This window comes from Lissotriton helveticus, chromosome 2_1 (genome assembly GCF_964261635.1).
Source record: "Lissotriton helveticus chromosome 2_1, aLisHel1.1, whole genome shotgun sequence".
NCBI lineage: Eukaryota > Metazoa > Chordata > Amphibia > Caudata > Salamandridae > Lissotriton > Lissotriton helveticus.
This window is the reverse complement of record NC_136059.1, coordinates 1384452191-1384479003: the sequence shown is the minus strand read 5'-3', so window position 1 is coordinate 1384479003 and position 26813 is coordinate 1384452191. Positions and strand designations below refer to the sequence as shown.

Below are 26813 nucleotides of genomic sequence, written 5' to 3'. Positions count from 1 at the left end.
CGCTACCCCCAATGCCCCCATGCACATGATTCACTATTATAACCCCATAGTTTAGCCTCATTCACCAAGCACTGTACCCGCCAGCCATATCAATACTAACCACCCTATCATCCCGATTAAACTCACTCTACAGTAATCTCTTTGCTAAGGATAATTTTTGTCATGCCTATGATGTACTCCCTGAAGCACTGAAATGTGTCCTACTCTTTCCCTTTAATGAAAACCTGTTCATAATTTCATAATTTTGCAGTCAACATATAACTTGACAACTTTTTGGTTAAAAACTACATAAGTCTTATTCTAATCCCTCATGTCCACAGATATTTCCACAAGGCACTGATAAAAACATCTTCTTCCTTTTCTACTTGGCATATCTGTTCTACTTCGATATATGAATAAATCCTCCTGAGAGGTCAAAGTGATGAGTGGCACATCAGACAGAAAACATTGGCAAAAGGCAGCAACTATTCCATGACCACATTTCCTCAAGGAATGACCTCTATGGGAAATTTTGTTTCAATTTCCCAATGAGGTTGTACTCTGTTTCGCTACAATTATAGTCTGAGTCTATCAATGCTGCGGTTATCGAGCATGGAATTTTTGTTAAGGGTCCTATTCAAGCAGTATACTGTGACACACATTACTTTATTCAAAACAACTTTTAACCCTCAAAGTTTTTCTTCAAAATTGGGCTAATGTGGAACATACCAACAAATTGTCACACATTCAGAAGTACAAAACATGTGGAGGTACAGCTCCTAAACAAAGGATTCCAGAAAATGGTAAAAACGTACCTCTTCTTGTAGTGTTCACAGCCAGGGCAAAAGAAAAGTAAGTGAACTATCGAAATAATGGCAATCACAGGAGCAGTCAAAGGCTCACTTGTGAGAGATTGGCTGGTATGCAGAGACAGAAAGTATCTCATTCCGAATTGTGTTGTTAAATTTCTATTACATATGTTTTTCACCCACAACACACAGCTAATGTTAGTGACCAGGGCAGCATGTTTTGGGAAAATATATCTGCATGTTCTATTTAAAATGCCCTACATCCTCCCATTCAAAGTTTTTACAGAAGAACAGATCTTTCAAAGGTAACCAGTGTCATTTAAGTGTGCAAACTAACCTGCAAGGCATAAAGGATGGGAAAAACATATGCACACTACCAACGTCACAGGACATAAAAGGTATCTGAAATGGGTCACACCTTAAGCAAGAGACTAAGAAAAATTCAACATACCAACCCCTTCAAACAACTAATAGATCGAAGAACTGATAGTTCTGAGACACCAAAGTAAACCATAGGTAGCGGCTGCAAGTGGGTAGGATTAGCAGATTAAATTAGACATCTAGGAGATCAAGAGACATTAGCCCCCCTCCCCCCATGCCGCAGTCCAGTAGACCCTGGTTTAAGGGCAGGATTTTGAAATTGGCATGCTGATTAAAAAGATTCAAAAGGTGAAGGTCAATATTAAGCCTCACGCCTTTGTCCTTCATTGGGACCAAGAAGTGCAGGGAGTAAAAATCTGTGCCCCTTTGCTCAATGGGCAAGAACTCCTGCCTCCAAAATTGCCAGAGATTAACTTGTGGTGGAAGGAGGGCAGACTGGAGGAGATGACAGGACGGGTAGGTCGAATCCCTTTCTGACGTGAGCTGAATGACGAAGTGATCTGTTCTGACTGTTTAGTAATTGGTCGAGAAATGAGAGGCCTTCCTCTTAAAATAAGTTGATGTTGTATTCAAGGTGAATGAAATAGGTTTTGCAGAGAAAGTGGAAGAATGCAGAGCCTGGGACAGCTACTGTTGCTTGCATCACTAATATTTATATTAAACGCAGATAGGTAGCTGTGACAACAGCACTCAACTAGTAAGGGTAGAAAGTCTACAGAAGGAATACTTGTTCAAAGACTGATGCTGCCACAGTACACACCCCTGCTCCCTTTAAGGGCAATGATTGCATTACTCCAAAATAACAACCACAATATCCAAAAACAATATATTGGAGCATTCTGACAATCTATTTTAAGAACACAGTTTGAGGACAAATAACCAGAAACGTCTGCCCACAAGTACAAGTGATTGTGATATATTTTCCACATCTTGAAACATTTCATTTTGCAAAGGATGGGACAGGGATTATCAAGTCTCTCTCTACGCTGGAGTCGCCCATGACTGAATAGCTATACCAGTTCATTGTGAGCTTGAAAATACTGATGACAGATGATGCCAAATCTAACAGTCAAAAAGGCCATAGAAGAACCTTGAAAAAGTCCCATTGGGGACGAAACACGTGTCGGCTGATGATCATGTACTCGGCTGGAAGCATGTAAGAACAATTAAGATGACGAAAATGTATCACATGACCATGGAATTACGGACTGAATTTTCTTGTCATTTGTACTCAAACAGTGTTATTTAAGCACATTGTTTGAGTGCTCCAATATATTGTTTTAGTATACCTATGATTTATTCTTGCCCTGAACTACAAGTTACTTACCTTTGGTAACGCCTTGTCTGGTAGAGACATAATCTAGCCGCACACTCCTGCCCTGACAATTTTCCAGGCATCAGACTGGATCCAGAAGATTTGTATTTCAGCAAAACCCTTGTGCACCGGTAGGTGGCATTGGTCGGCACTGTGTGATGTCGACATCTCTGCCACTATGATGTCTGCATCACCTATATAGTCGCCAACTTGGCAGGCTGGCATCAGTTACTTTCATGACTTTCCACACCAGGACACAGAGCCATGAAATCCACTGACATTGCAGAGTTTTGAACAACTAAGGCCCTGGGAGGGAGCAGCCCTGACCCTAAAAACCGGCCCGCAGAAAGGAAGGATCGGTATGGAATCTGCGGCTATATTTTGTCTCTAACAGATATGGCATTACTGAAGGTAAGTAACTTGTCATCTGATAGAGACATCTAGCTGCCGATTCCGTACCTAAGAAAAGATACCCAAGCAATAACATTCCCAGAGGAGAGACTGTAGACAAGTTTAGACCAGAAAGTACGACAGGACAGAGCGGCCAAAAAGGCTGTACCCGCTGACCTGACTGTCCAGGCAGGAGTGCTAGGTGAATGTGTGCAGTTATGCCCAGGTTGCTGCCTGACGTGTCAAGGATTGGAACTTTACGTTGCAATGCTGTGGTAACCGCTTAGGCTCTGGTAGAATGAGCCCTTAATCCTCATGGTGGCTTTTATTGGCCAGAGCATGATAGATTTTAATGCAAAGGACGACCCAACAAGAGATCATCCTTTTCTACACCGCACAACCCTTCTTCACTCTCACATACCCCACAAAGAGTTGGTGGTCCACCCGTAACTCTTTTATGCAGTCAAGGTAGAACGACAAGGCTCTTTTTGGATCCAGATGGTGGAGTCGCTTCTTTTCTTCAGAGGATTGCAGAGGAGCGCAGGAAGTGGGCTAAGTGACGGATTGCCCCACGTGGAATGATGTTACCACTTTCGGTAAGAAAGAGGACCAAGGGCGAAGCACCATCTTATCAGGGAAGATGGTCAGGTAAGGAGGCTTAGAGGACAAAGCCTGCAATTCGCTCACACTTTTGGCAGAAGTTATGGCCACTAAAAACGCTGTTTTGATGGTAAGCAGCCGGAGATTGCAGTTGTGCAGAGGTTCGAACGGAGCACACATCAGGAAGGTGCAAACCAAATTCAGGTCTCACTGAGGCATGATGAAAGGGGCAGGTGGAAATATACGTACAAGCCCCTTATGAAATCTATTTACAATAGGGGCTTTAAATAAAGAGATTTGGTTAGGAAGCCCCAAAAAGGCAGATCAGGCCGAAATATAACCTTTGAAGGTTACCAGAGCAAAGCCCTGCCGGGCAAGGGTCAGAATACAGGGAAGGACACGAGAGGGAAGCAGAAAGAGGATCAATAGATCTTCCTGAACAATATTTTACACATTTGTGCCACCAGCAGGCATACACAGTCTTGGTAGAGGGATGCCTAACTGCCAAGACTTCGGATGGAAGGTTGAATGCTGTCAACTGCTGCCACTCAATCTCCACACAAGAAGCTTTAGAGTTGACAGATTTGGGTGGAGGACCTTCCCCTGCTGCTCAGACAGAAGATACTCCCAAAGGGGCAGCCTGATCGGAATATCGATGCTCAGATAGAGAAGGTCTGGATAACAGACTCTCCGTGTGCAGTCCGGAGCCACAAGAATATCGTGGGCCCGGTCACTCCTGCTCTTCTTGAGCCCTCTGGACAGGAGTGGTATTGGTGGAAAGGCGTACAGGAGGCCTGAGCGCCCCTCGGGATGAAAAGCATTGTCGAATGAGTGCCGCCTTTGGAACTCAAGTGCACGAAACTGCTGACATTGCAGGCAAAGGTATAGTTTCGGACCTGTAACTCCAGTTCTCTCGTAGGGGTAATTCCATGAATGTCATAAGTATAGAATATTTCTGCCTGCCTGCGGGGGACCCTGGAGCACTTTTCCAATACGTCTTCTTAAGTGCCGATGGTCCCCTTTCCTTAGGCAGGCCTTGAATAGTCACTTAAAGTCAATATACAGCCTAACAAACAAGTTACTTACCTTCGGTGAACACATTATCTAGACTATCTGGCTGCAAATTATTTACCTTTGAATTTCCCAGGCGTAAGACTGGATCAGGAAACATTTGGTCGAGCAATACCCCTGGTGCGCACCCTCCATTAAGCTCCGTGTGACATCGTAGGCACCGTTAGCGTCGGTTATTACATCGCGGTCACCTATATAGGCGCCACCCAGGTGCACGGACGTCAGTACATATTGTTATTTACGCCAGAGCGCAGAGCCAGGAAGTAACTGACGTAAACATGTGCAAACTAGTGCCCTGTAAAAGGGAGTAACACTAGCCCTTACAAAATCAATCTGCAAAGTGGGGAGCCATGGGATGGCCTGTAAGAAATCTGCATCTATATAGAGTCTCTACCAGATCATGCGTTACCGAAGATAAGTAACTTGTTCATCTGATAGAGACATCTAGCTGCAGATTCCTTACCTTTGAATTTTATACCCAAGCCATACTCTCCCCGCTGTGTGTTGCAGACCAATTCCTCACACTAGGAAGTATTTCAGGACCAAACAAGCAAAATGCCCCAGACTGTCCACGCAGTAGTGTCTGGCAAATGTGTACAAAGATGCCCACATTGCTGCCTGACCGATGTCCAGAAGTTGGACACCTGAGCCAAGGCCGTAGTCGCAGCCTTTCCCCTGATGAAATGGGCCCTTAATCCCTCAAGGCGCAGCTTCTTAGCCAAGGCACAGCATAGCAGATCTAAATGTAGAGAACTACCCAGCGAGAGATGGTCCTTTTCTGCACCGCCCGATCCTTCTTAGCTCCCATGAACCCACAAAGAGCTGGTCGTCCAACCGGGACTCTTGTGCGGTCAAGGTAGAACGACAATGTTCTTTTTAAGTTCAGACGGTGGAGACGCTCCTCTTTCTTAGAGGGATGCGGGGGAGCAAAGCAGGTGGGCAGCGCGATAGACTGACCCAGATGGAAAGGGGTCAGCACCTTCGGCAAGAATGAAGCATGGGTGAGAAGCACCACTTTATCTGGAAAAGTCATCATGTAGGGAGGTGTACAAGACAGCGCCTCCAACTCACTTACCCTCTGGGCAGATGTTATTGCAACTAGAAAGGCTGTCTTGATGGTAAGCAGCCAGAGGGGACAGTTCTGTAAAGGCTCGAAGGGTGCACACAAGAAAAGTGAGGACCAAATTTAGGGTCCACCGCGGCATAACAAAGGGTGTGGGCAGAAACATGTGAGCCAACCCGCACCTTCAAAAAACTATTTACAATTGGAGACCTTAAGAGAGAGGGTTGGTCTGGCAGCTGCAAAAAAGCAGATAGAGCAGAAAGATAACCCTTAAGAGTACCCAACGCAGAGCTGTGCTGGGCAAGGGTTAGAATGAACAGAAGAACAGTGGAAAGAGAAGCAGAAAGAGGGTCAATAGACCTTTCTTTACAGTGTAATACAAACTTCTGCCAATGCTAGTGGAGGACCGCTTGGCTGCCAAAATAACACTGCATACTTCAGGTTCAGGAAGAAGGTCAAAAGCAATCAACTGCTGCTGCTCAATCTCCACGCACAGAGGCAGAGTTGACAGGTTCGGGTGAAGGACCCTCCCCTGCTGCTGTGACAGAAGATTGACCTGAGGGGGCAGCCGGATCGGAGGATCAATACTCATTTTCAGAATCTCTGGATATCAGACTCTGCACGCCCAGTCCCGAGCAACAAGAATGACTTGGGCCCAGTTCATGATCTTCCTCAGAACCCTGGGCAGGAGTGGTATGGGTGTAAAGACGTACAGCAGGCCTGCGCTCCACTCGTAACGAAAAGCTGAGCAGAGCGACAGCCGGCTTGGAAACTCCGGCGCACAGTATTACTGACACTGCGTGTTCTCTTCAGAGGTGAACAGATCTCACCAAGGATCTCCCCAGTGCTTAAAGATACCTTGTGCCATCCCCAACTGGAGATGCCATCTGTGAACCACTAGGCATTCATGGCTGAGTTTGTCTGCCTGTCGTTCAGAGAACCTGTCAGGTGTTGAACGACCAGGGTTATGCCCTGCTGTTCCAGCCATGTCCACAGACGCAGGGTCCACAACACCACCCTGCCCTGCTTGTTGCAGTACCACATGGTGGTAGTGTTGTCCGTGAACACCTGCACAAACTTCCCCTTGACAGAGGGAAAAAATGCCTTCAATGCCAACCGAATCGCTCGAAGCTCCAACAAATTGATTTGAAGCCCTGACTACACCAGAGACAAGTGTCCCCTGATCTCCACCTCTCCCAGATGGCTGCCCGATCCTAGAAGTGACGCATCTGTCACGACTCTGAGATCTGGTATAACAAGGGAGACAGGTCTGCCGATGACCCAATCACCACAGATCTCTCGTTGTTCCTTCCGAGACTTGGACCACGTAGGTGAAATTTCCCCAATGCTGCGCCACTGGAATTTCAAGTCCCACTGCAGAGGCCGCATATGCCACTTGGCATGCTTTACCAACAGGATGCAGGAGGCCATGAGGCCCAACAGCCTCAGAGTCAGTCTCACCGAAATCCAGGATAGAGGCTGAAACATTGGAATCATAGAAAAGGTTACTTACCTTTGGTAACTATATATCTGTAAGAAACATTAGTAGCGATAGATTCCTTACCTTAGAATTACCCCCAGGCATCAGATTGGATCCGGAAAGTTTTCGTCAGCAAAGCACAAGTTACTACTTGTGTAACGATATATCTGTAAGAGACATTAGTTAGTGATAAATTCCTTACCTTAGAATATCCCCAGGCGTCAGACTGCATCCGGAAAATTCTGCGTAGCAATAACCCTGCGCGCCGGCAGGCGTAGTCCGCGGCTCCGCGTCCGCCGTCGGCGTCGTTAGCGCCAGAATGACGTCGTCAGAGTACTTAGACGCCGCCCATGCGCGCTGACGTCAGTTCTGATACACAGCTTTTCCGCGCCAGATACGCAGAGCCATGATAGAACCAACACTGGTGCCATGAAAGTAGGGCCCTGAAAGGGAATGACCTTAACCTTAGATATCGGTTCGCAGAACGGGGAGGATGGGTGGGTCGGTAAGGAATCTATCACTAACTAATGTCTCTTACAGATATATCGTTACACAAGTAGTAACTTGTGCATCTGAAAGAGACACGTTAGTGATAGATTCCTTACCTTAGAATAGATACCCCAGCAATACCAACCCCGGTGGTGGGTTTGCGAACCAATAATCACACCAGAAAGTCCTGGAGGACGGAACGGCCAAAGAAGCCATCCCTCCGGACTTGACTGTCCAGGCAGTAGTGTCTTGCAAAGGTGTGCAGCGAGGTCCACGTAGCTGCCTGGCAAATGTCCTGCAAGGGCACTCCCCGGCACAGGGCAGTTGTAGTAGCCGTGGCCCGGGTGGAATGAGCCCGCAATCCAACAGTAAGAAGACGGAGAGGACAGTTGTGAAGTGGCTCAAAGGGAGCGCACATCAGAAACGTAAGAACAAGGTTCAAGTCCCACTGAGGCATCACAAACGGAACAGGAGGGAATGTGTGTGTGATGCCCTTCAGAAATCAATTTACAATAGGGGACTTGAACAAAGAAGGTTGATCAGGCAGCCTTAGAAAGGCTGAAAGGGCAGAAAGGTAGCCCTTGATAGTGTCCAGAGCAGAGCCCTGCTGGGCAAGAGAAAGAAGGAAGAGAAGAACCTCAGAAAGAGGGGTAGCAAGAGGATCCACAACCTTTGCTGTGCACCATGCCACAAATCTGTTCCACCTGCAGGCGTATACCGACTTTGTGGAGGGACGCCTGGCTGCCAGAATGACATTACAGACTTCAGGAGGCAAGTCAAATGGCCTCAACTGTCGCCGCTCAATCTCCAAGCATGGAGGTGGAGACTGGACAGGTTCGGGTGGAGGACCGTCCCCTGCTGCTGCGACAGAAGGTCCTCCTGAAGAGGAGGACGAACCGGGGGATCGACTGACATACTGAGTAGCTCTGGATACCAGTACCTTCGTGCCCAGTCCGGAGCCACAAGGATGACTTGTGCCCGGTCGCGCTTGATCTTCTTCAGCACTCTGGGCAGAAGTGGTATAGGCGGAAAGGCGTACAACAGACCGCAACTCCACACGCGACGAAAAGCGTAGCCGAGAGAGTGCCGCCTTGGAAATTCCAACGCGCAGAACTGATGACATTGCGTGTTCTCTTCGGTGGCGAATAGATCTAACCAAGGCTCTCCCCATGGCTGAAAGAGGCCTTGCGCCACGTCCGAGTTCAGACGCCATTCGTGATCCATCATGCACAGACGGCTGAGTTCGTCCGCCCTGGCGTTCAGAGAACCTGTCAGGTGTTGAACCACCAGGGTCACGCCCTGCTGTTCCAGCCACTGCCAGAGGCGCAGCGCCTCCTGGCAAAGGGTCCACGACCCCACCCCACCCTGTTTGTTGCAGTACCACATGGCGGTGGTGTTGTTCGTGAACACCTGCACTACACTCCCCCGGACAGAGGGGAGGAATGCCTTCAGTGCTAGACGAATCGCCCGCAGCTCCAAAAGGTTGATATGGAGCTGGGACTCCGCCGGAGACAAGAGTCCTCTGATCTCCGCCTTTCCCATGTGGCCCCCCCAGCCCTGGAGGGACGCGTCCGTCACAACTACGTGCTCCGTTTGGGGAAGGGAGAGGGATCTGCCGCTGACCCAATCGCGGTCCGTGAGCCACCACTGCAGCTGTCTCGCAGTGCCCTCCGAGATCAGGACATGGTCGGAAAGGTTGCCCTGATGCTGGGCCCACTGAAACTTCAAGTCCCACTGCAGAGCCCGCATCCGCCACCGAGCGTGATGCACCAGAAGGATACAGGAGGCCATCGGCCCCAGAAGCCGCAGCGTCAACCTGACCGAGACCCGGGATAACGGCTGAAAGATGGGAATCAGAGCCTGAATATCCCGGACCTGCTGTTCGGGTGGATAAACCCGAAACCGCGCCGAGTCGAGAACCGCTCCGATGAAGAGGAGCTTCTGAGAGGGGCACAGGTGTGACTTTGGCACATTGATGGAGAACCCCAGCTGATGTAGGAGGTCTGCCGTCGTCTGGAGGTGGCTGACTACTGTCTGGGGTGAGCCCGCCTTCAACAACCAGTCGTCGAGGTAGGGGAAGCCTGAAACCCCTAACCTGCGCAGATGAGCTGCGACCACCGCCATCACCTTTGTGAACACCCGTGGGGCGCTGGTAAGGCCGAAGGGGAGCACAGTAAACTGAAAGTGCTCGTGGCCAACCGTGAATCGCAGGTAGCGCCGGTGGGCCGGCAGGACAGGAATTTGGAAATAAGCGTCCTGCAAGTCCAACGCTACCATCCAGTCTTCTGGGTCCAGGGCAGCTAGGACCTGAGCTAGTGTCAGCATTTTGAACTTCTCCTTCCAGAGGAAGCCATTGACGTTCCGTAGGTCCAAGGTAGGGCGTAGGCCTCCTTTGCCCTTCTTGGGTACCAGAAAGTAGTGGGAGGAACAACCACACCCTACTTCTGGCCCAGGAAAGCGCTCGATGGCCCCCTTGGCCAAGAGTGCCGTAACTTCCTCCTGCAGAAGTCGCAAATGATCCCTCGATACTCGGTGGCATTGCTGGAGGGGACGCCTCGAAGGGGAGGGAGTAGCCCCTTCGGACGATTTGCAGCACCCACCCGTCCGACGTGACATTGCGCCAGTGGAAGAGGTGATGGCGGACCCTGCCACCCACTGGCGTCACATGGGCCTGAAAACACGGACTAGGAAGGTTTTGAGGCAGGTGCTGCGGAGGGAGGTGTGGACTGGGCTCGCCATTGTCCCCGACCGCCGTTACGGCGGTTCCCAAGGCCGCCACCGCACTGTTGGAACATTCTGCAGTGCGTGGCTGGCAGCTCGTGTGGGGGCGCCCCTTCCGTGGCCACGAAAGGAGCGAAAGGCACCCGATTGCTGGCATGGGGCCGAGAGGCCCAAGGACCTGGCCGTAGCCCTGGAGTCCTTAAAACGCTCAAGCGCATGGTCAGCCTTGTCGCCAAAGAGGCGACGGCCATCGAACGGCATGTCCAGAAGAGTGGACTGGACATCGGCCGAAAAGTTGGCGGTCCTCAACCAGGCGTGGCATCGAACCGCCACCGTCGTTGCCATCGCCCTACCAAGTGAGTCCGTGGTATCTAGCCCACGCCGGATGGAATATCGCGCTGCATCTCGACCCTCTGCAAGAGCTTGGGGGAGTTGAGCCCGGACCTCCTCCGGGCATTGTGGCAGCAAGTCCGCGACCGTGTCCCACAGGGTGTGGGTGTAGCGGCCCAAGAGGCATGCGGTATTGACAGACCTCAGTCCCAAACTCGGGGACGAGAATACCTTCTTCCCGAACTGCTCGTACCTCTTGGATTCCCGATCGGGCGGGGCCGTCGGGAATGCAGTCTGGGAAGTAGAGGCCTGGATGACCAGGCTCTCAGGGTGGGATGGGTGGACAAAAGGCAAGGGTCACCGGAGCCGGGCGGTAGCGTCTGGCCACGTTCCTATCCACAGGCGGACCTGAGGCGGGCTTGGACCAAGTGCCCACAAGAACATCACACAAGGCCTCATTAAACGGCAGCAGAGGCTCACTGGAGCTTGCCTGCGGTTTAAGGACCTCAGTGAGGAAGTTAGTCCTCACGGCCACGACGGGGAGCTCAAGATTTAAGGCTTTGGCTGCCCTCGTCAACACTACACTGTAAGCAGCCCCCTCCTCCGTAGCCATGGTTGGAGGGGAGACAAATCCAGTGTCTGGCGAAGTGTCAATACCATTGGCCTCCCCAAGCTCATATGTCCAGTCCTCTTGAGACTGACACTCCTCTGCCAGAGGGTCCGCAGACCCCTCCCAATCACCCTCGTCACCCATCACCTGTAGAACATGGTCAACAGACTGGGCCTCCTCATGGAAATAAAAATCTCCAAAGGCCGTCGGAAGCGGCGCCAGAGTCGGACCGAAGGGAACATTGGGGACGGCGTCCACAAGGGGTGCTGGGGCCGACACCCGCGGGGCCGGGGCCGACACCCGTGGGGCCGGCGCCGGTGAGGTCGACCGGCGACGACCCGGATCCGGAAGCGGATCCGGTGAGGTCCTGCGGCGCCGGGACCGAAGTCGCCGGCGGACGAAGCACCCGACGGCGTCGGGGCCGAAGTACCTGATCCGCTAGGGACTCCAGCCGGGGCTGCTGGGCCCAAAGGCGCCACGGGACCCGGCTAAGGAGGGAGGGACCTCATGGCCATGAGGTACCGCTCGATTTCCGGCGTCGCGCCATGCCCAGGGACCCGAAGGTGTGGGGCAGATGGCGACGCCTGCGACTCAATCGGAGCCGCGTGGGTGGTGTCACCCGAACCCCCGGCCGCATCACACGAGCGTCGGGGTGGGTCGGAGGAATGATGACGCCTCTCCGACCTCTCATGCCTCTTACCTGAGGACTTGGATCCCGATGACCGATGTCCACTCCCGGAGCTGCGAGGACTCCGACCCCGCGATCGGTCCCTCGACCTCCCGTGGGACCGGGACCTTGAGCGGAGCGGGGCCGACTGCCGGAGCTCGAGCCGCTTACGGGACCGCTCCCGCCTAGCTTTCGACGTCAGGGCCCGGCAGTCGGAGCAGGTACGGTCGTCGTGGTCGAGGCCTAAACACTTCAGGTACCGGCGATGGCGGTCGGTAACCGACATCAGTCGGTCGCACTTCGAACAGGGTTTGAACCCGGGCATCCCTACCGGCACCGTCGGAATCGAAGACTCGAGTAGAGAAATGATCAAAAAGATCAAAAAGTTTAGTCAAAAAAGACTAAGGGGTAGAGCTTCTCTGGATCTGCGCTAGCTGGCGCGGAAAAAAGAAGAACGGACGTCAGCGCGCATGGGCGGCGTCTAAGTACTCCGACGACGTCATTCCGGCGCTAACGACGGACGTGGAGCCGCGAGCGACGCCTGCCAGCGCGCAGTGGTATTGCTACGCAGAATTTTCCGGATCCAGTCTGACGCCTGGGTATATTCTAAGGTAAGTAATCTATCACTAACGTGTCTCTTTCAGATACCCCTGCGCATCGGAAGGTGGCGTTGTGCGGCTCCGCGTCAGTCGTTGGTGTCGTGGTCGCCGAGATGACGTTGTGGCAGCTACTTAGATGCCGCCCTCGCGCGCTGAAATCAGTTCTGTACACGACTTTCCGCAGCAGAGCCATGCAAGATACTGACCACTGGTGCCTTGAAACTAGGGCCCCGAAAGAGATGACCTTAACACCAGAAATCAGTTCGCAGAACGGGGAGGATGGGTGGGGCAGTAAGGAATCTCTCTACTAATGCTTCTTTCAGATATATCGTTACCGAAGGTAAGTAACTTGTTCATCTGAAAGAAACACATAGTGATAGATTCCTTACCTTAGAATAGAAACCCCAGCAATACCCTCCCCGGTGGTGGGTCTGCAAACCAAGATCACACCAGGAAGTCTCGGAGAACAGAACGGCCAAAGAAGCCGTCTCTCCGGATTTGGCTGTCCAGGCAGTAATGCTTAGTCAAAGTGTGCAGCGAGGCCCACGTAGCTGCCTGACAGATGTCTTGTAAGGGGACACCACGTCCCAACGCCATAGTGGCAGCCGTGAAACTGGTGGAATGGGCGCGCAGCCCCAACGGAGGCTCCTTTTTAGCTAAAGAGTAACAGACTTTAATACACATGACGACACATCGGAAGATAGTCTGCTTGTGTACGGCCTGACCTTTCTTGGCACCAACGTAGCCAACAAAGAGCTGGTCATCCACCTGGAACTGTTGTGAGCGATTCAGGTAAAAGGAAAGCGCACGTTTTGGGTCCAGACGGTGGAGCCTCTCTTGAAGGATGCGGAGGCGGAATGAAGGTAGGCAAAGTGATGGTGTGCCCAATGTGAAAAGCAGTGAGAACTTTTAGTAGAAAGGATGGACGGGTTCTGAGCACAACCTTGTCCGGATGGACAGACAGAAAAAGAAGTTTACAAGAAAGAGCCCGGGGCTCACTCACTCGCCTAGCGGAGGTGATGGCAACCAGGAAAGCAGTCTTTAGAGTTCAGCGACATAGAGGACAATTATGAAGAGGCTCAAAGGGAGCGCACATTAAGGATGTAAGAATCAGATTTAAGTCCCACTGTGGCATCACAAAAGGAATAGGAGCGAAAAGGTGAGTAATGCCTTGGAACAAAAGGACTTCTGAAAGAGGGGCAGAAAGGGGATCTACAGTCTTTGCTGTGTATACGATGCCACAAATTTTTTCCACCTGCAGGCTTATACCAACTTAGTGGAGGGCTGCCTGGCCGCAGAATTACATTACACACTTCAGGAGGCAAGTCAAAAGGAATCAACTGCCGCCGCTCAATCTCCACGCAAGGAGGTGGAGACTGGACAGGTTTGGGTGGAAGACTGTTCCCTGCTGCTGCAACAGAAGATCCTCCCAAAGAGGCAGTCGGACCGGGGGATCGATGGTCATACTGAGTACCTCGGGATACCATACTCTTCAAGCCCAGTCCGAAGCCACAAGCATGACTTGGGCCCGGTCGCTGCTGACCTTCTTCAGCCCTCTGGGCAGAAGTGGCATAGGCGGAAAGGCATACAACAGACAGCAACTCCACTCGCGTTGAAAAGCGTTGCCGAGCGAGTGCCGCTTGGAAACCAAAGCGCAGAACTGCTGACATTGCACGTTCTCTTTGGTGGCGAATAGTTCTAACCAAGGCTCTCCCCACTGTTGAAAGAGACCTTGCGGCACGTCCGAGTGAAGACGTCATTCGTGATCCAACATGCAGCTGCGGCTGAGTTCTTCAGCCCTGGCGTTCAGTGTACCTGCCAGGTGTTGACCCACCAGCGAACAAAATGCCCTGATGTTCCAGCCATGTCCAGAGGCACAGAGCCTCCTGACATAGGGTCCACAGCCCCACCCGCCATGTTTGTTGCAGTACCACATGCAGTAGTGTTGTCCATGAACACCTGCACTACACTCCCCCGGACAGAGGGAAGGAATGCCTTCAGTGCAAGTCGAATCGCGTGAAGCTCCAGAAGGTGGACATGGAGACGGGACTCCGCCGGAGACCAGAGACGTCTGATCTCCGCCTCTCCCATGTGGCCACCCCATCCCAAGAGGGACGCATCCGTCACCACAGTGTGCTCCGGTTGGGGAAGGGAGAGGGTTCTGCCACTGAACCAATGCCGGTTTGTGAGCCACCACTGCAACTGTCTTGCAGTGCCCTCCGAGATCTGGACAGACTCGGACAGGTTCCCCATATGCTGCGCCCACTGGAACGTCAAGTCCCACTGCAGAGCCCGCATATGCCATCTGGCTTGATCGACCAGCAGGATGCAGGAGACATTGAGGCCTAGCAGCCTCAGGGTAATCCTGACTGAAACCCAGGATAGAGGCCGAAAGATCGGAATCAGAGCCTGAATTTCCTGGACTCTTCGTTTGGGAGGCTAGACCTGAAAGAGCGTCGTATCCAGAACAGCTCCAATGAATAGGAACCTCAGAGGGAATCAGGTGCGACTTCGACACATTGATGGAGAACGCCAGCAAGTACAGGAGGTCTGCCGTAGTCTGCAGGTGGGAGACGACTGCCTGGGGAGATCCCGCCTTCACCAGCCAGTCGTTGAGATAGGGGAAGACCGGAAACTCTGATCTGTGCAGATGAGCTGTGACCCTCGTCATCACTTTCGTGAACACCAGAGGGGCGCTGATAAGGCCAAAGAGGAACACAGTAAACTGAAAGTGCTCGTGGCCTACCATAAACCGCAGGCAACACCGGTGGGCCGGCAGGACAGGAATATGGAAATATGCGTTCTGCAGATCAAACGCTACCATCCAGTCTCCAGGGTCAAGGGCAGACAAGACCCGAGCAAGTGTGAGCATCTTGAGCTTCTCCTTCCGGAGGAAGCGACCGACGTTCCAGAGGTCTAAGATAGGATGCAGGCCCTTGTCCTTCTGGGGCATCAGAAAGTAGTGGAAATAACAACCACAACTTACTTCTGGCGCAGGAACGCGCTCGATGGTCCCCTTGGCCCAGAGGACCACAACTTCCTGTTGAAGAAGTGCCAAGTGATTCCCCGACATGCGGAAATACTGGGGTGGCATGGCTGGAGGGGTAGTCTCGAAGGGGAGGGAGTAGCCCCTTTGGACTATTTGTAAAACCCACCTGATGTAATGGTGCGCCAGTGGGGGAGGTGATGGAGAATCCTGCCGCCCACTGGCATTTGATGGGCCTGAAAAATCGGACTAGGAAGGTTTGGAGGCAGTGGTGGCCAGGGTGGAGGTGGACTGAACCGCCTGCTGGCCCCCTGATCCACTTTGGCAGGTCCCACGTCCGCGCTGGGACTGTTGCTGTGCAGGCCTGTGGCTCTGAAGCGAACGTGGTGAGGCGCCCCTTCCGTGGCCACGAAAGGAGCAGAAGGGGTCGAGTGGCCGAAAGACCCAAGGACTTGGCTGTAGCCCGTGATTCCTTAAAACGCTCCAACGCACTGTCCGCCTTGTTGACAAAAAGGCGAATGCCATCATAGGGCATGTCCATGAGAGTGTTCTAGACATCCCCCGAGAAGCCAGTAGTCATCAGCCAGGCGTGGCGACGGAGCGCCACTGTCGTGGAAATCGCTCTGCCCAGTGAGTCGGCGGTGTCAAGGCCACATCCAATTGTGAACCTGGGTGCATCTCTCCCTTCCGCAATAGCCTGAGAGAGCACTGTCCGGGCCTACTCCGGACATTGAGGCAGCACTTTTGCCACTGTATCCCACACAGAGTGGGAATAACGGCCCAAGAGGCATGCAGTGTTCACAGATCGCAGCCATGCACTGGTGGAAGAAAAAATCTTCCCAAATTTTTCCAGTCCCTTAAATTCCCTATCCGGGGGTGCGGTAGGGAAGGCGCTTTGGGACGTGGAGGCTTGGACAACCAAGCTCTCAGGGGTGGGGTTTTGGGAGAGGAAAAGGGGGTCGCCCAGGGCCGGGCGATGGCGTCGGGCCAAGTTCCTATCCACAGGAGTACCTGTGTTGGGCATCGACCAGGTGCCCAAAAGAACGCCAGAAAGTGCCTCATTAAAGGGCAGCAGTGTCTCCGCAGAGGTAGCCACCAGCTGAAGCACTTCTGTCAGTTTAGTCCTGACGGCCGCTGTAGGGTGTGGAGGTGTAGAGCCTCGGCCGCCCTACGTAACACCACTGCATAACTAGAACCCTCTTCAGTAGCCACGGTAGGTGGAGTTAGCATGCCAAGGTCAGGAGAGATGTCAAGACCACTGGCATCCCTCAGCTCCTCTGCCCAGTCCGGGTCATACTTGCACTGAGCTGCGAGAGGGTCCTCAGACTACTCCTAGTCCTCCGAAGGCTGATGAACAGGCCTAAAATAAGGAGGTTGGACATAGGGATAGAAAACACCCATCGGCGCCAAGCGACGCCATACCAGCTCCGTGTCCACGTTGGGGCTGAGACCGGGGCCGACGTCGTCCGGTGCCATGGGTGAGGCCGGAGGTGGTGCCCGTGAGGTCGACGTCGGTGGAGGTGTCACAAGGTCAACCAGGTCTGGATCCTTGGGAGCCCTGCGGCGCCGGGGCCAAAGCAGACAGCGATGCCGGAGCCGACAGTAAAGGGCGAGGACCCCCAGATGGGCCTGCAGGGCCCAAAGGCAGGCCGGCAGGGCCCGACGGCTGAAAGGGGTGGGCCATGGCTGCCAGAAATTCCTGCAGCTGGGCCGGAGTCGCCGACGGGACCGGGGACGGGCAGGTAGGCCTATGGCGACCCCGTAGGCTCCGCCGGAGCCGCGAGGGAGGCACCACCCGCATCATCAGCCGCGACAGGCGAGGAGAAGTCGGTGAGCGATGACGCTTCTTCGACTTCTAGTGATACTTTGTTTTACCCGACCCAAAATGCAAAGACTCAAACGATGGTGATGGCTCCGTGACTGGTCCCTCGACCTCCCACGGGACCAGGATCTTGAGCGGCGTGGAGCCGACGGTCGGACTTCAAGCAATTTTCGGGACCACTTCCGCAAAGTCTTCTGTGCCATGGCCCGGCAGACCGGGCATGACTTGGGGTCGTGGTCGCGCCCCAGGCAGTAGACACACGCGGTGCAGGTCGGTCACCGACATCATACGATGACCGTCCCCGCAAGACTTGAAACCGGGCATCCCTACGAAAAGGAGAGACAAAAAGGCCTTGAGGAACTCAGCTAAAAAGTGACTGGGGGTACCGCTCTCTCCAGAACTGCGCTTGCTGGCGCGGAAAAATAAAGAACTGACATCAGCGCGCGAGGGCAGTGTCTAAGTAGCTGCCAGAACGTCATCTCCGCGACCACAACGCCAATGACGGAGACGCACAATGCCACCTTCCGACGCGTAGGGGTATGGCTGATGAAAACTTTCCGGATCCAGTCTGACGCCTGGGGGAAATTCTAAGGTAAGGAATCTATCACTATGTGTTTCTTTCAGATACCTGAATACTCTGGAATTGCTGCTCAGGATGATCGGCCGATACTGCACTGTGTCCAGCACATTCCCGATGAAAAGGAGCATCTGATAGGTAGTCAGGTGTGACTTCGGCACGTTGCTGGAGAACCGCAGCGAATGTAGACAGTTCGCCATAGTCTGGAGGTGGGAGACGACAGCCAAGGGGAAACTCACCTTCAACAGCCAGTCATCGAGATAGGGTAAAATTGGCACCCCTGATCTGCGCAGATGAGCTGCAACCACCACCATCACCGTGGTTAACACCCGAGGGGAGCTGGTAAGGCCAAAGGGGAGCACGGTGAGCTGAAGGTGCTCGTGGCCTACCGTAAACCACAGGTACCGCCAATGTGCAGGCAGGACGGGAATGGGAAAATAGGTGTCCTGCAAGCCCAATGCTACCATCCTGTCTCCTGGGTCCAGAGCAGACAAGACGTGAACTAGAGTGAGCATCTTGAATTGGATTCCCTGTTCCGGGGTGCGGAATGGAACAAGCTTTGTGAAATAGAGGTTTGGCCCACCAAGCTCTCAAGTTAGGGTGGTTGGCGAGGAAATTTAGGTCACCAAGTGCTGGGCAATGGCGGCGGGCGATTGTCATTCACAGGAGCCCCTGAGCTGGTCTTGGACCAGGTATCCAGAAGGACATCAGTCAAGTTATCGTTGAATGGCAGGAGGCTTTCCGAGGAAAAGACACCGGGCTGCAAGATCTCTGTGAAGTTGGTCGTCTTGACCAACACTGAAGGGAGCTGAGGCTCCTCCATTGCATCGGCGACGGACAGGGAGACGTCGAGGCATGCATCAACTTTTTGTGTTTCTTATGCCTTTTACCTGACCTACCCAACTACTTCGAGTCGGAGGTCGAGGACTTCGCACGTAGCAGTGCCTGGACCTTCCTCTTGACCGGGCTCGAGAAGGCGACATCCGGGGCAAATGAAGCAGGGCTGAGCAAGCAAGCAGCTTTAGGAACGACTCGCTCAAAGCTTCCGGAGCCATGACCCAGCAGCTGGAGTATGACTGAGTCGTGGTTGCGCTTCAGGCACCAAATACAAATCAGGCGTTGATCTGTCACCGGCATGGCGGATTGGCAGAAGCTGCACGGTTCAAACCAAGAAATCTTCTTTGGCATGTTGAAAAAATGTACACACCAAAAAATATTCGACAAAACATCAAAAAAAGCCTGTCAAAAAGTGACAGAGGGTAGCTCTCTTCTCGGATCTGCGCTGGCTGACGCGGAAAGAAAAGGACTAGTGTCAACGTGCCAAGTTGGCACCTACATAGGTGACGCGGATGTCACAACAACGGAGACGAGGACGTGACGCGTAGACAAATGAGACCACCTACCGGCATGCAATGGTATTGCCTGAAGAAAAATCTTCCGGATCAAGTCCGACACGTGGGAAATTCTAAGGTATGGATGATTTCACCAGAGAGGCCAGGTCCAGTGAGCATGCTGTGGCTCTGCTATTTTTTAAGTGCTTCAGGGAGGAGTCTGTTTTCTCTGAACAGCTGCTCAACATCAAACTGCATGTCCAAGAGAGTTGCTTGGACATGCCCCAACAATACAATGGAATGCAACTAGAGCGACATCCACAGACTGAGCCCTGGCATCTGCGGAATTTAAGGTTTACTTCTGCATCTGTTTGGAAGCATCCAAACCATCAGTGACCAGCTCAGAGAAAGGTTTGTCATTTGGCAGGTAATCTAATTAACAAATTACTTACCTTCAGTAATGCTCTTTCCGCAGATTCCTCATCTTTGGAATATTCCCCAGGCCTCAGACTGGATCCTGAGGATTTTCGGCACTACCACGGTGCACTGACAGGAGGAGACTTCAACATCATTCCACCCCAGATGGGAAGTGCGTGGACCTATAATCAGCACCACCCAAGCGCACTGACCTAATTTGCCTTCTGACTCGTCGTCGTACACAGGCACTGCACCAAATCAAATAAATTGATACCAGTGTGCAGACCTTTAAGATGAACGTTATTATGCCAAAGAGCCCGGCTCATAGAATGGGGAGGCGAAAGGGTCAGTGAGGAATTTGTAGTCATATAGAATCTCTACCAGGAAGTTAATGAAGGTAAGTAATTTGCTCTTCTGACAGAGTTCTAACTGCAGATTCCTCACTTTTTGAATAGATACCAGAGCGGTACCTTCTAGGTGCATGTGTGAACTATCTCAAATCAAAAAGTCCCGATGGATCGAGCAAGCAAAATATCCTTTCCGGCAGACCTGGCTGTCTGGGCAATAGTGTCTCATGAACATATGGAGTGACAACTATGTGGTACCCACTCGGCGCACTAATACAATAGCAACAGCAGTCTTGTCTCTGATAAAATGAGCTTGGACATCTTTGGGAGGCAGCTTTTGGAGGAGAACGTGGCAGAACTTAATCCAGAGTATGATCCAGTAAGTTGGTCCTTTACTGTACAGCTGTATCAGTCTTTGCTACAGAGACTCGGTTAAAGAGCTGATCGTCCACCCGGTGTTCTTTGGTGCGATTCATTTAGAAGCTGAGAGCCCTTCTTGGATCTAGGTGAGGAAGTCTCTCCTCCTCAGAGGCTTGAGACAAGAAAAATAAATACCAGAAAGGTGATGTTCTGGATGACATGGCAAGGAGTCACCACCTGCAAAAGGAAGGATACTCAAGTCTGCAGAACCAGATTGTCTAGGTAAAATGTGGTGTAAGGCGGGTTAATAGGAGTGTAACCACACCATGTCCATAATGGTTCAGATGAAGGTTAGGGTCTGCGAAACAGTGAAGAGTGACTTTGGCACGTTGATAATGAGCCCGAAGGATGTCAGAAGGTTTGCCATAGTCTGGAGGTCTGTGATGACTGCCTGGGGTGAGCCCGACTTCAAGAGCCAATCCTCGAAGTCAGGGAAGAATGGGACCCTTGACTCTGAAGAGGAGCTGCAACCACCTCCATCACTTTCACAAACAGCTGAGGGGCACGGGTAAGGCCAAAAGTGAACACAGCCAACAGAAAATGCTCATAGCCTACAGTGTACCACAGGTAACGCCACAGGGCATACAACTTGGAAATAGGCTTACTGGAGGTCTACCTCTACCATCAAGTATCAACGATCGAATGCAGAACCGTCTTGGGCCAGGGTGAACACCTTAAGTTTGTCTAGTCACAAAGAGGCGCTGATAAGGGACGACACCCTGTCCTTTTTTGGCACCAGGAAATAATGGGAATAATAACTGTGACTGACATCTGGTGCCGGGATCCTCTCTAAGTCTCCTTTGGCCAAACAAGCCTGAACTTCCAACTGTAAAAGAGACAGATTGTTCTCAGCCATTCTGAGAATGGTGGTAGATGTGGCATGCGTAGAGAAGCGGTAAGGAGCTACCACGCTGAAAAATTTGCAGGACCCACTTGTCAGACGTTATTTGCCTGTCACCCTGGCAGAAGATATCAGATCCTGTCTCCGACAGGGTGGCTGTCTGCCAGAAAGAGCAAGCTAAAAAGGGGTGGGATGTGTGGCACCTGGGGGGGCAGAAGACGGGGCTGTGTGGTGTGCCTGTTGCTCACTCCTCTGGGCACTGTGGAAACAGGAATGAGGGCGGGGGTGATTGTTGCACCAGTTACACCTGCTGGCAGTACTGGAAGGCCCTACTGTAGCCATGGAAGGAGACAGAATTATTTAAGCAGGTGAGTGGTGGAAGCAGAGAGGGCCAGAGAGCACACTGTGGTCCTATTATCTTTGAATAACTCTAGAGCAAAGTCTGCTTTGACCTTGAACAATAAGTTGGCATGTCCAAAAGGCTAGCAGGGACGATTTCTGAATATCCAATGACAGCAAGCATCGAGGCGTGCCTGATAGGGCAACAATAGAGCCCATCGCAAATTGTGAATTTGGGTGGATCATGAACACCATGCGTGGACTGAGAAAGGCTAGCTTGAGCTTCTTCCAGGACCATGGGCAATACCTGGGCTACTGAATCCAAAAAGGGGAGAGAGCAGTGTACTTAGAGGCAGCTGTCATTTACTGAGCGAAGGGTTAGGTTTGTTAAGTGAAACATTGTTTTACAAAGGTTTCTGTTCTCTTTGATCCCCTGTCAGGGGGAGTAGTGGGGACCTAGTTCATATTTACTCTATCAGCTGAAGCCTGTCTAGCAAGGTTCTTGGGCATAAGGTGTTAAAAAAGAAATTCAGGGTCACCTGGAGTAGAACAGTTGTACCTCACGATCTGTCGTTTGACAGGTGGGTCTGGCAGGGTTTGGCACAGGTCCCCAAAAGCGTGTCAGTTAGAGCCTAAAACTGAAGTACCAAACAGACCCTAGAGACCCAAATGGTGAGCTCCACTGTGGCGAGCCTAGCACTGGAGAGCTGGACACTGAAGGGCCTGACGGCTGAGGTTTGCAGGCTGACCTCCTCCAATAAAACCCAACTGGATAAGGTTTAATACACAAAATAAAGATCCAGCTGAAATAACATTTGCCTTCTGGGCTTTCTGGAGGGATCCAGGATAGAATTGGAGAGCTGGAGGATTCAGTGAAGGACCTAACAGCTGAGGTTCGCAGGCTGTCCTCCAATAAAACCCAGCTGGATAGGTTTTAAGACACCAAAAGTAGACCCCGCTGCAGTAATATTCGCCTTCTGGACTTTCCACAGGTGGTCGAGAGCTCCTAGCCAGAGAATTTCCTTCTCCAATAATTTCAGTCATGGGTTCCAGCTGAAGACCACTCATTCCGCCTCATTATAGAGGACACATTGGACCCTCACAGCAAAGCCACCACTCTGGCTCCTCCGTTGTACTAATATAGCCAGTATCCTTAACCACAAAGCCCATTGGCATGGACAGCTGTTGTATGACTCAGGGAGAATTATGATCTTCCGAGACGGTTCAGCGACAATGTAAATAATTTGAAGGGGTTAAATAGAAACTCTGTACTATGGTATTGTACTATAGTCTTCCATACCCTATTAAACTAAAGCTCCTCTGGAAGTCTAAATTCTTCTTTTTTTATACACCCGAGTTGGCTAGGAACTGGGCGACTGAACACAGTACTCTAAGGAAACCTGGCACTGTGGAGAGCCAGCCATTTACTGATTATGATCCGCCAATATCTAAGGAATAAAGACGTGAATGCCACAGATGCCCAATATAAAGCAGTAGTGGAGCCTGAACCTGGCTCCTGCACTGAAACTGACCTAACAGCAGACACCCCAATGGCTGGTAAGGACTCTCTGAACTCATTATGATGGCCCAGATACACTTTCCGTGGCTCGGACGGTCCTGCTCTCAATGGGGGGGGTGTCTGCTCTTACATTCTGCTAGGTGCTCTGTCAAGCCTGCCTGTGAACTAATCTGATGATATCTTGTTAAAGGTATAATGTACTCGCTGGCCCTCGGACTGGCGGCTGATATGATGGCAGAAATACTATACTAATGAATTGGTTATATAGGCATATATGTAAGACTGTTTTTGCCTAAATTGGGTGGAGGGGCATAACCTGGGGTTGTTTACTTATTCTTTAAGGGCAGGGTCTCCCGCTTCCCTCAACCTTGCACGTTCTGTACTCATACAGTCTTTGGTTGGGGATGTTGTTGAATGTTCAGGAAGCATGGCTCTCTGAAGTATCTCCGTGTTGCTGGTGGGCTCTATGCATGCCAAAATTATTGGCTGTTACATGAATATGGGTTAAGCTTTTAGAACCTTCGATTAGTCTCTGGGAAGTCATCCTTAACGGAAGAGGAAACCTCACACACTTTATTGTCTATTGCTTCATCATAGGATTCCTCTGCCCACCCTGGTAGGACAATACCACCAAGCTGGACTCGACCTCCTCAAAGACGGACTAGAAAGGAGCTGTGGGCGAGGATCGGACTGTGCCGGGAGGTCTCCGAAAGTGTCCCTGTTCACAGAGGTACACGGCAAGTGTGCTCTCTGTCCCCTCTGTCATCTACCTGAGCCATCAAGCCCCCTGCTCAGCAGTTGCTTGGCATGGATGCGCAGGTGCAGGTTTTTGATTGGTCTCAAGAAACAGCTGACAGGGTTTCACTTAATGCAGATGATCTTCTAATGTTCCTTAGGGACCCAGAGGAACTCTGTTGCAACGTCCTACAAATCTTATACATCTTTGAAGAGTTTACTGGCCTCCAGACGAACCCTCATAAGTCGCTGGTATACCCCATGAGGACACAGCCATACAATATGCATCAGGCTTCGGCATTACAAACCTGCCAGGAAGGGTTTAAATATCTAGGGATACACATCACTAGTGACGAAAATAAAGCATGGCAAAGGAGTACAATAAAGGCTTAACATTACAAAGAAATGTCTCCATTTGCTTCCGGCTACCCCTATTCCAAATGGCAGAGGAAATTTTGAAAATAGTGTTGCTAGCAAGGCTACTTTACCATCATTGCCCATTTAGAATCCCTAATAGGTGCCTTACACATTTCACATAATTGGTTAGGAGCTTCCTTAGAAACAGTGGCGCACAACAGACAGCAATGTCCAAATACTACAAGTACCAGTTTGACAGTGCCAGCCAGTGTTGCTGAGCAGAACTCTAAACGTATTCTGTTACAAGTCAAGGCAAAATTAGACTGTAACAGACATAAAGCAACCTTTTTACATTTGGGACTACTGATTGTCAAGTGTGACATTGCTGGGAAGTCCAAGAACAGACTGGATCATTGTATGACTTTAAAACACTCACTATGAATCCCTGTGGTTGCCCCCATAAACACACCTGAGTTTGGAAAGACTGGAAAACATATAGAGGTATTCTCACAACACCAACCAGCAGTACAGGAGGCAAGTCAAAAGTATTAGAAGTGGTTTCCACTGACTACTGTGAAATGTGTGGACTACTCTGTTTTATTATGTAGCATACTATGTGATAAATGGATGCATGGGGGTGGGGAGAGATGTGCCTAATTAGAAGACTGGGATGTACTCTTCTATGTTTTTTTTTCTGTAAAACACCACAGCATATTTCGCCTCCCAAAAAAGTATGTCAATAATGGCATTCTGGGATCCCACGGCCAACCTTTTGAAAGAGCATTTTGATGCTAACTAGCAACACCATTCACACTTTATGAAATACATATTTAAAAGATAATTTATCTATAGTACTTGTGTATTTCCCATTTCACTTTATGTTGTCTTAGCTTATAGTACCTTGATGCTACACTCTGAGAAATTTAGTACAGTATCCCTCAGCCAGAGAACTGCATCCGGTGTAAACATGCTTATAGAAGATGGGAGGTCTGCCAAACAGCACTTTAAAACCTGCATAAAACAGAGTAACAAAATATAAGACAATAGATTTTGTAGCAGGAATAGGTATTGAAATACAGTGATGTAACAGATAGAAAAGGTAGTGGCATCTTCTACAGAATATGCAGTGCAAAAAAGGTCAATGGCAGGCTTAACTTCAATCCATTGTTGGCCCCAAATAATTTAGTTTAATTTCAAAAGTCATTTTAGCATCTATATTCTCTATCTTCATAAAAGGTGCATTACAAAATATTCCTTGTCAGATTTAAATGCCTTAATTATTCTTACCTTTATGAGTTATGCGAGAGGAAGCTAAATGTATTTTGCTCCAGAACCTGATTGACGACTGAATGGGAGGAAGTGCTAATTCCCATTTCAGAAACTTCTTCACATTTCAAAAGTTTTAGGACATTATTTGCAAGATAAATCCTAAAAAGTGAAGAAATGCGTTACTTACCTGTAACTGCAGTTATCCAGTATTAGTGTCTTTCATAGATTCACATGCCTGAATCATTCCCCGTCGTCGAGACGGGAGCCTCCGGTATATAAAAAGTAATGTCTTAGAGACATACATAAAGAAGAATAGGCCCAAAGGTCTCACCTTAGTAGCCTATCCACGTCCTTTTGCAGGAAGGACCAAACAGAGCAGGCCCCAAGGGTCCCACCTTGGTGGCCTATCTGGGTCCTTTTGTAAAAAAGGACCAAATAAAGTAAAACAGCCAATCAGCTACTACCTCCTTCTAGAACCTTCCTGCCAGGAGCCCAAGTCTCTCAGATTTTCGTACGCACCAAGCTAGTTAGGCGTAAACTCATTTGAGAGAAAGGTGAGCCCTGCCAGGGGAGGTGGGAGGGTGCATGTGAATCTATGAAAGACACTAATACTGGATAACTGCAGTTACAGGTAAGTAACGCATTTCTTATCCAGTATTTGGGTGTCTTTCATAGATTCACATGCCTGAATCAGAGTAGTGAGCAATACATTATGCACATTCTGTATGAACATCAGGTACAAGCTTGTAGATAATACATATCTCATGACTAAATCACAAAATGCAATGTCATAGAAATACAACAAGAGAATGTGCATACCCGTAAAGGATGGAGGGATGTAGTAGGGCTCACCTTACTGGAATAGATTGCGAAGCACTGCTTGGCCCACTGCTGCATCCTTCATCAGCTCAGTATCCAGGCAGTAATGCCTGGTGAAGGTGTGCGGGGACTTCCATGTCGCCGCTCTGCAGATGTCCAAGATCGGCACTCCAGCGAACAGGGCCGCAGATGTGGACATGGCTCTAGTTGAATGAGCTTTGACTCGTGAGTCTAAAGGCCGTCCGGCCTTGTCATGACAAAAGGTGATCGCAGAAGAGATCCATCGTGAAATGCTCTGCTTTGTTAAGGGCATGCCCAGTCTTGGCCTACTGAATCCAATAAAGAGCTGGGATGACTTCCTAAAGTGTTGTGTCCTGTCGATGTAGAATTTAAGACATCTCATTAGATCTAGAGAATGTAAAGTTCTTTCTGCTGCCGTGGAGGGATTCGGAAAGAACGATCTAAGCACCACTGGTTCGTTAAGATGAAAGTCCGAGGGGACTTTTGGAATGAAGCGAGGGTTAGTCCTA

The 26813-nt window shown here is 50.7% G+C and overlaps 1 protein-coding gene across 2 annotated transcripts in view; it reads right to left on the bottom strand.

Annotated features, from left to right (window-relative positions):
* Nucleotides 1–26813, bottom strand: part of TDRD7 (tudor domain containing 7) — a 1293444-nt gene that overhangs the window by 103946 nt on the left and 1162685 nt on the right. For both annotated transcript variants that reach the window (XM_078676318.1, XM_078676319.1), the window contains exon 14: nt 25096–25206. In XM_078676318.1, coding sequence (XP_078532444.1) covers nt 25096–25206 — 111 coding nt within the window. The remainder of the gene's footprint in view (nt 1–25095; nt 25207–26813) is intronic.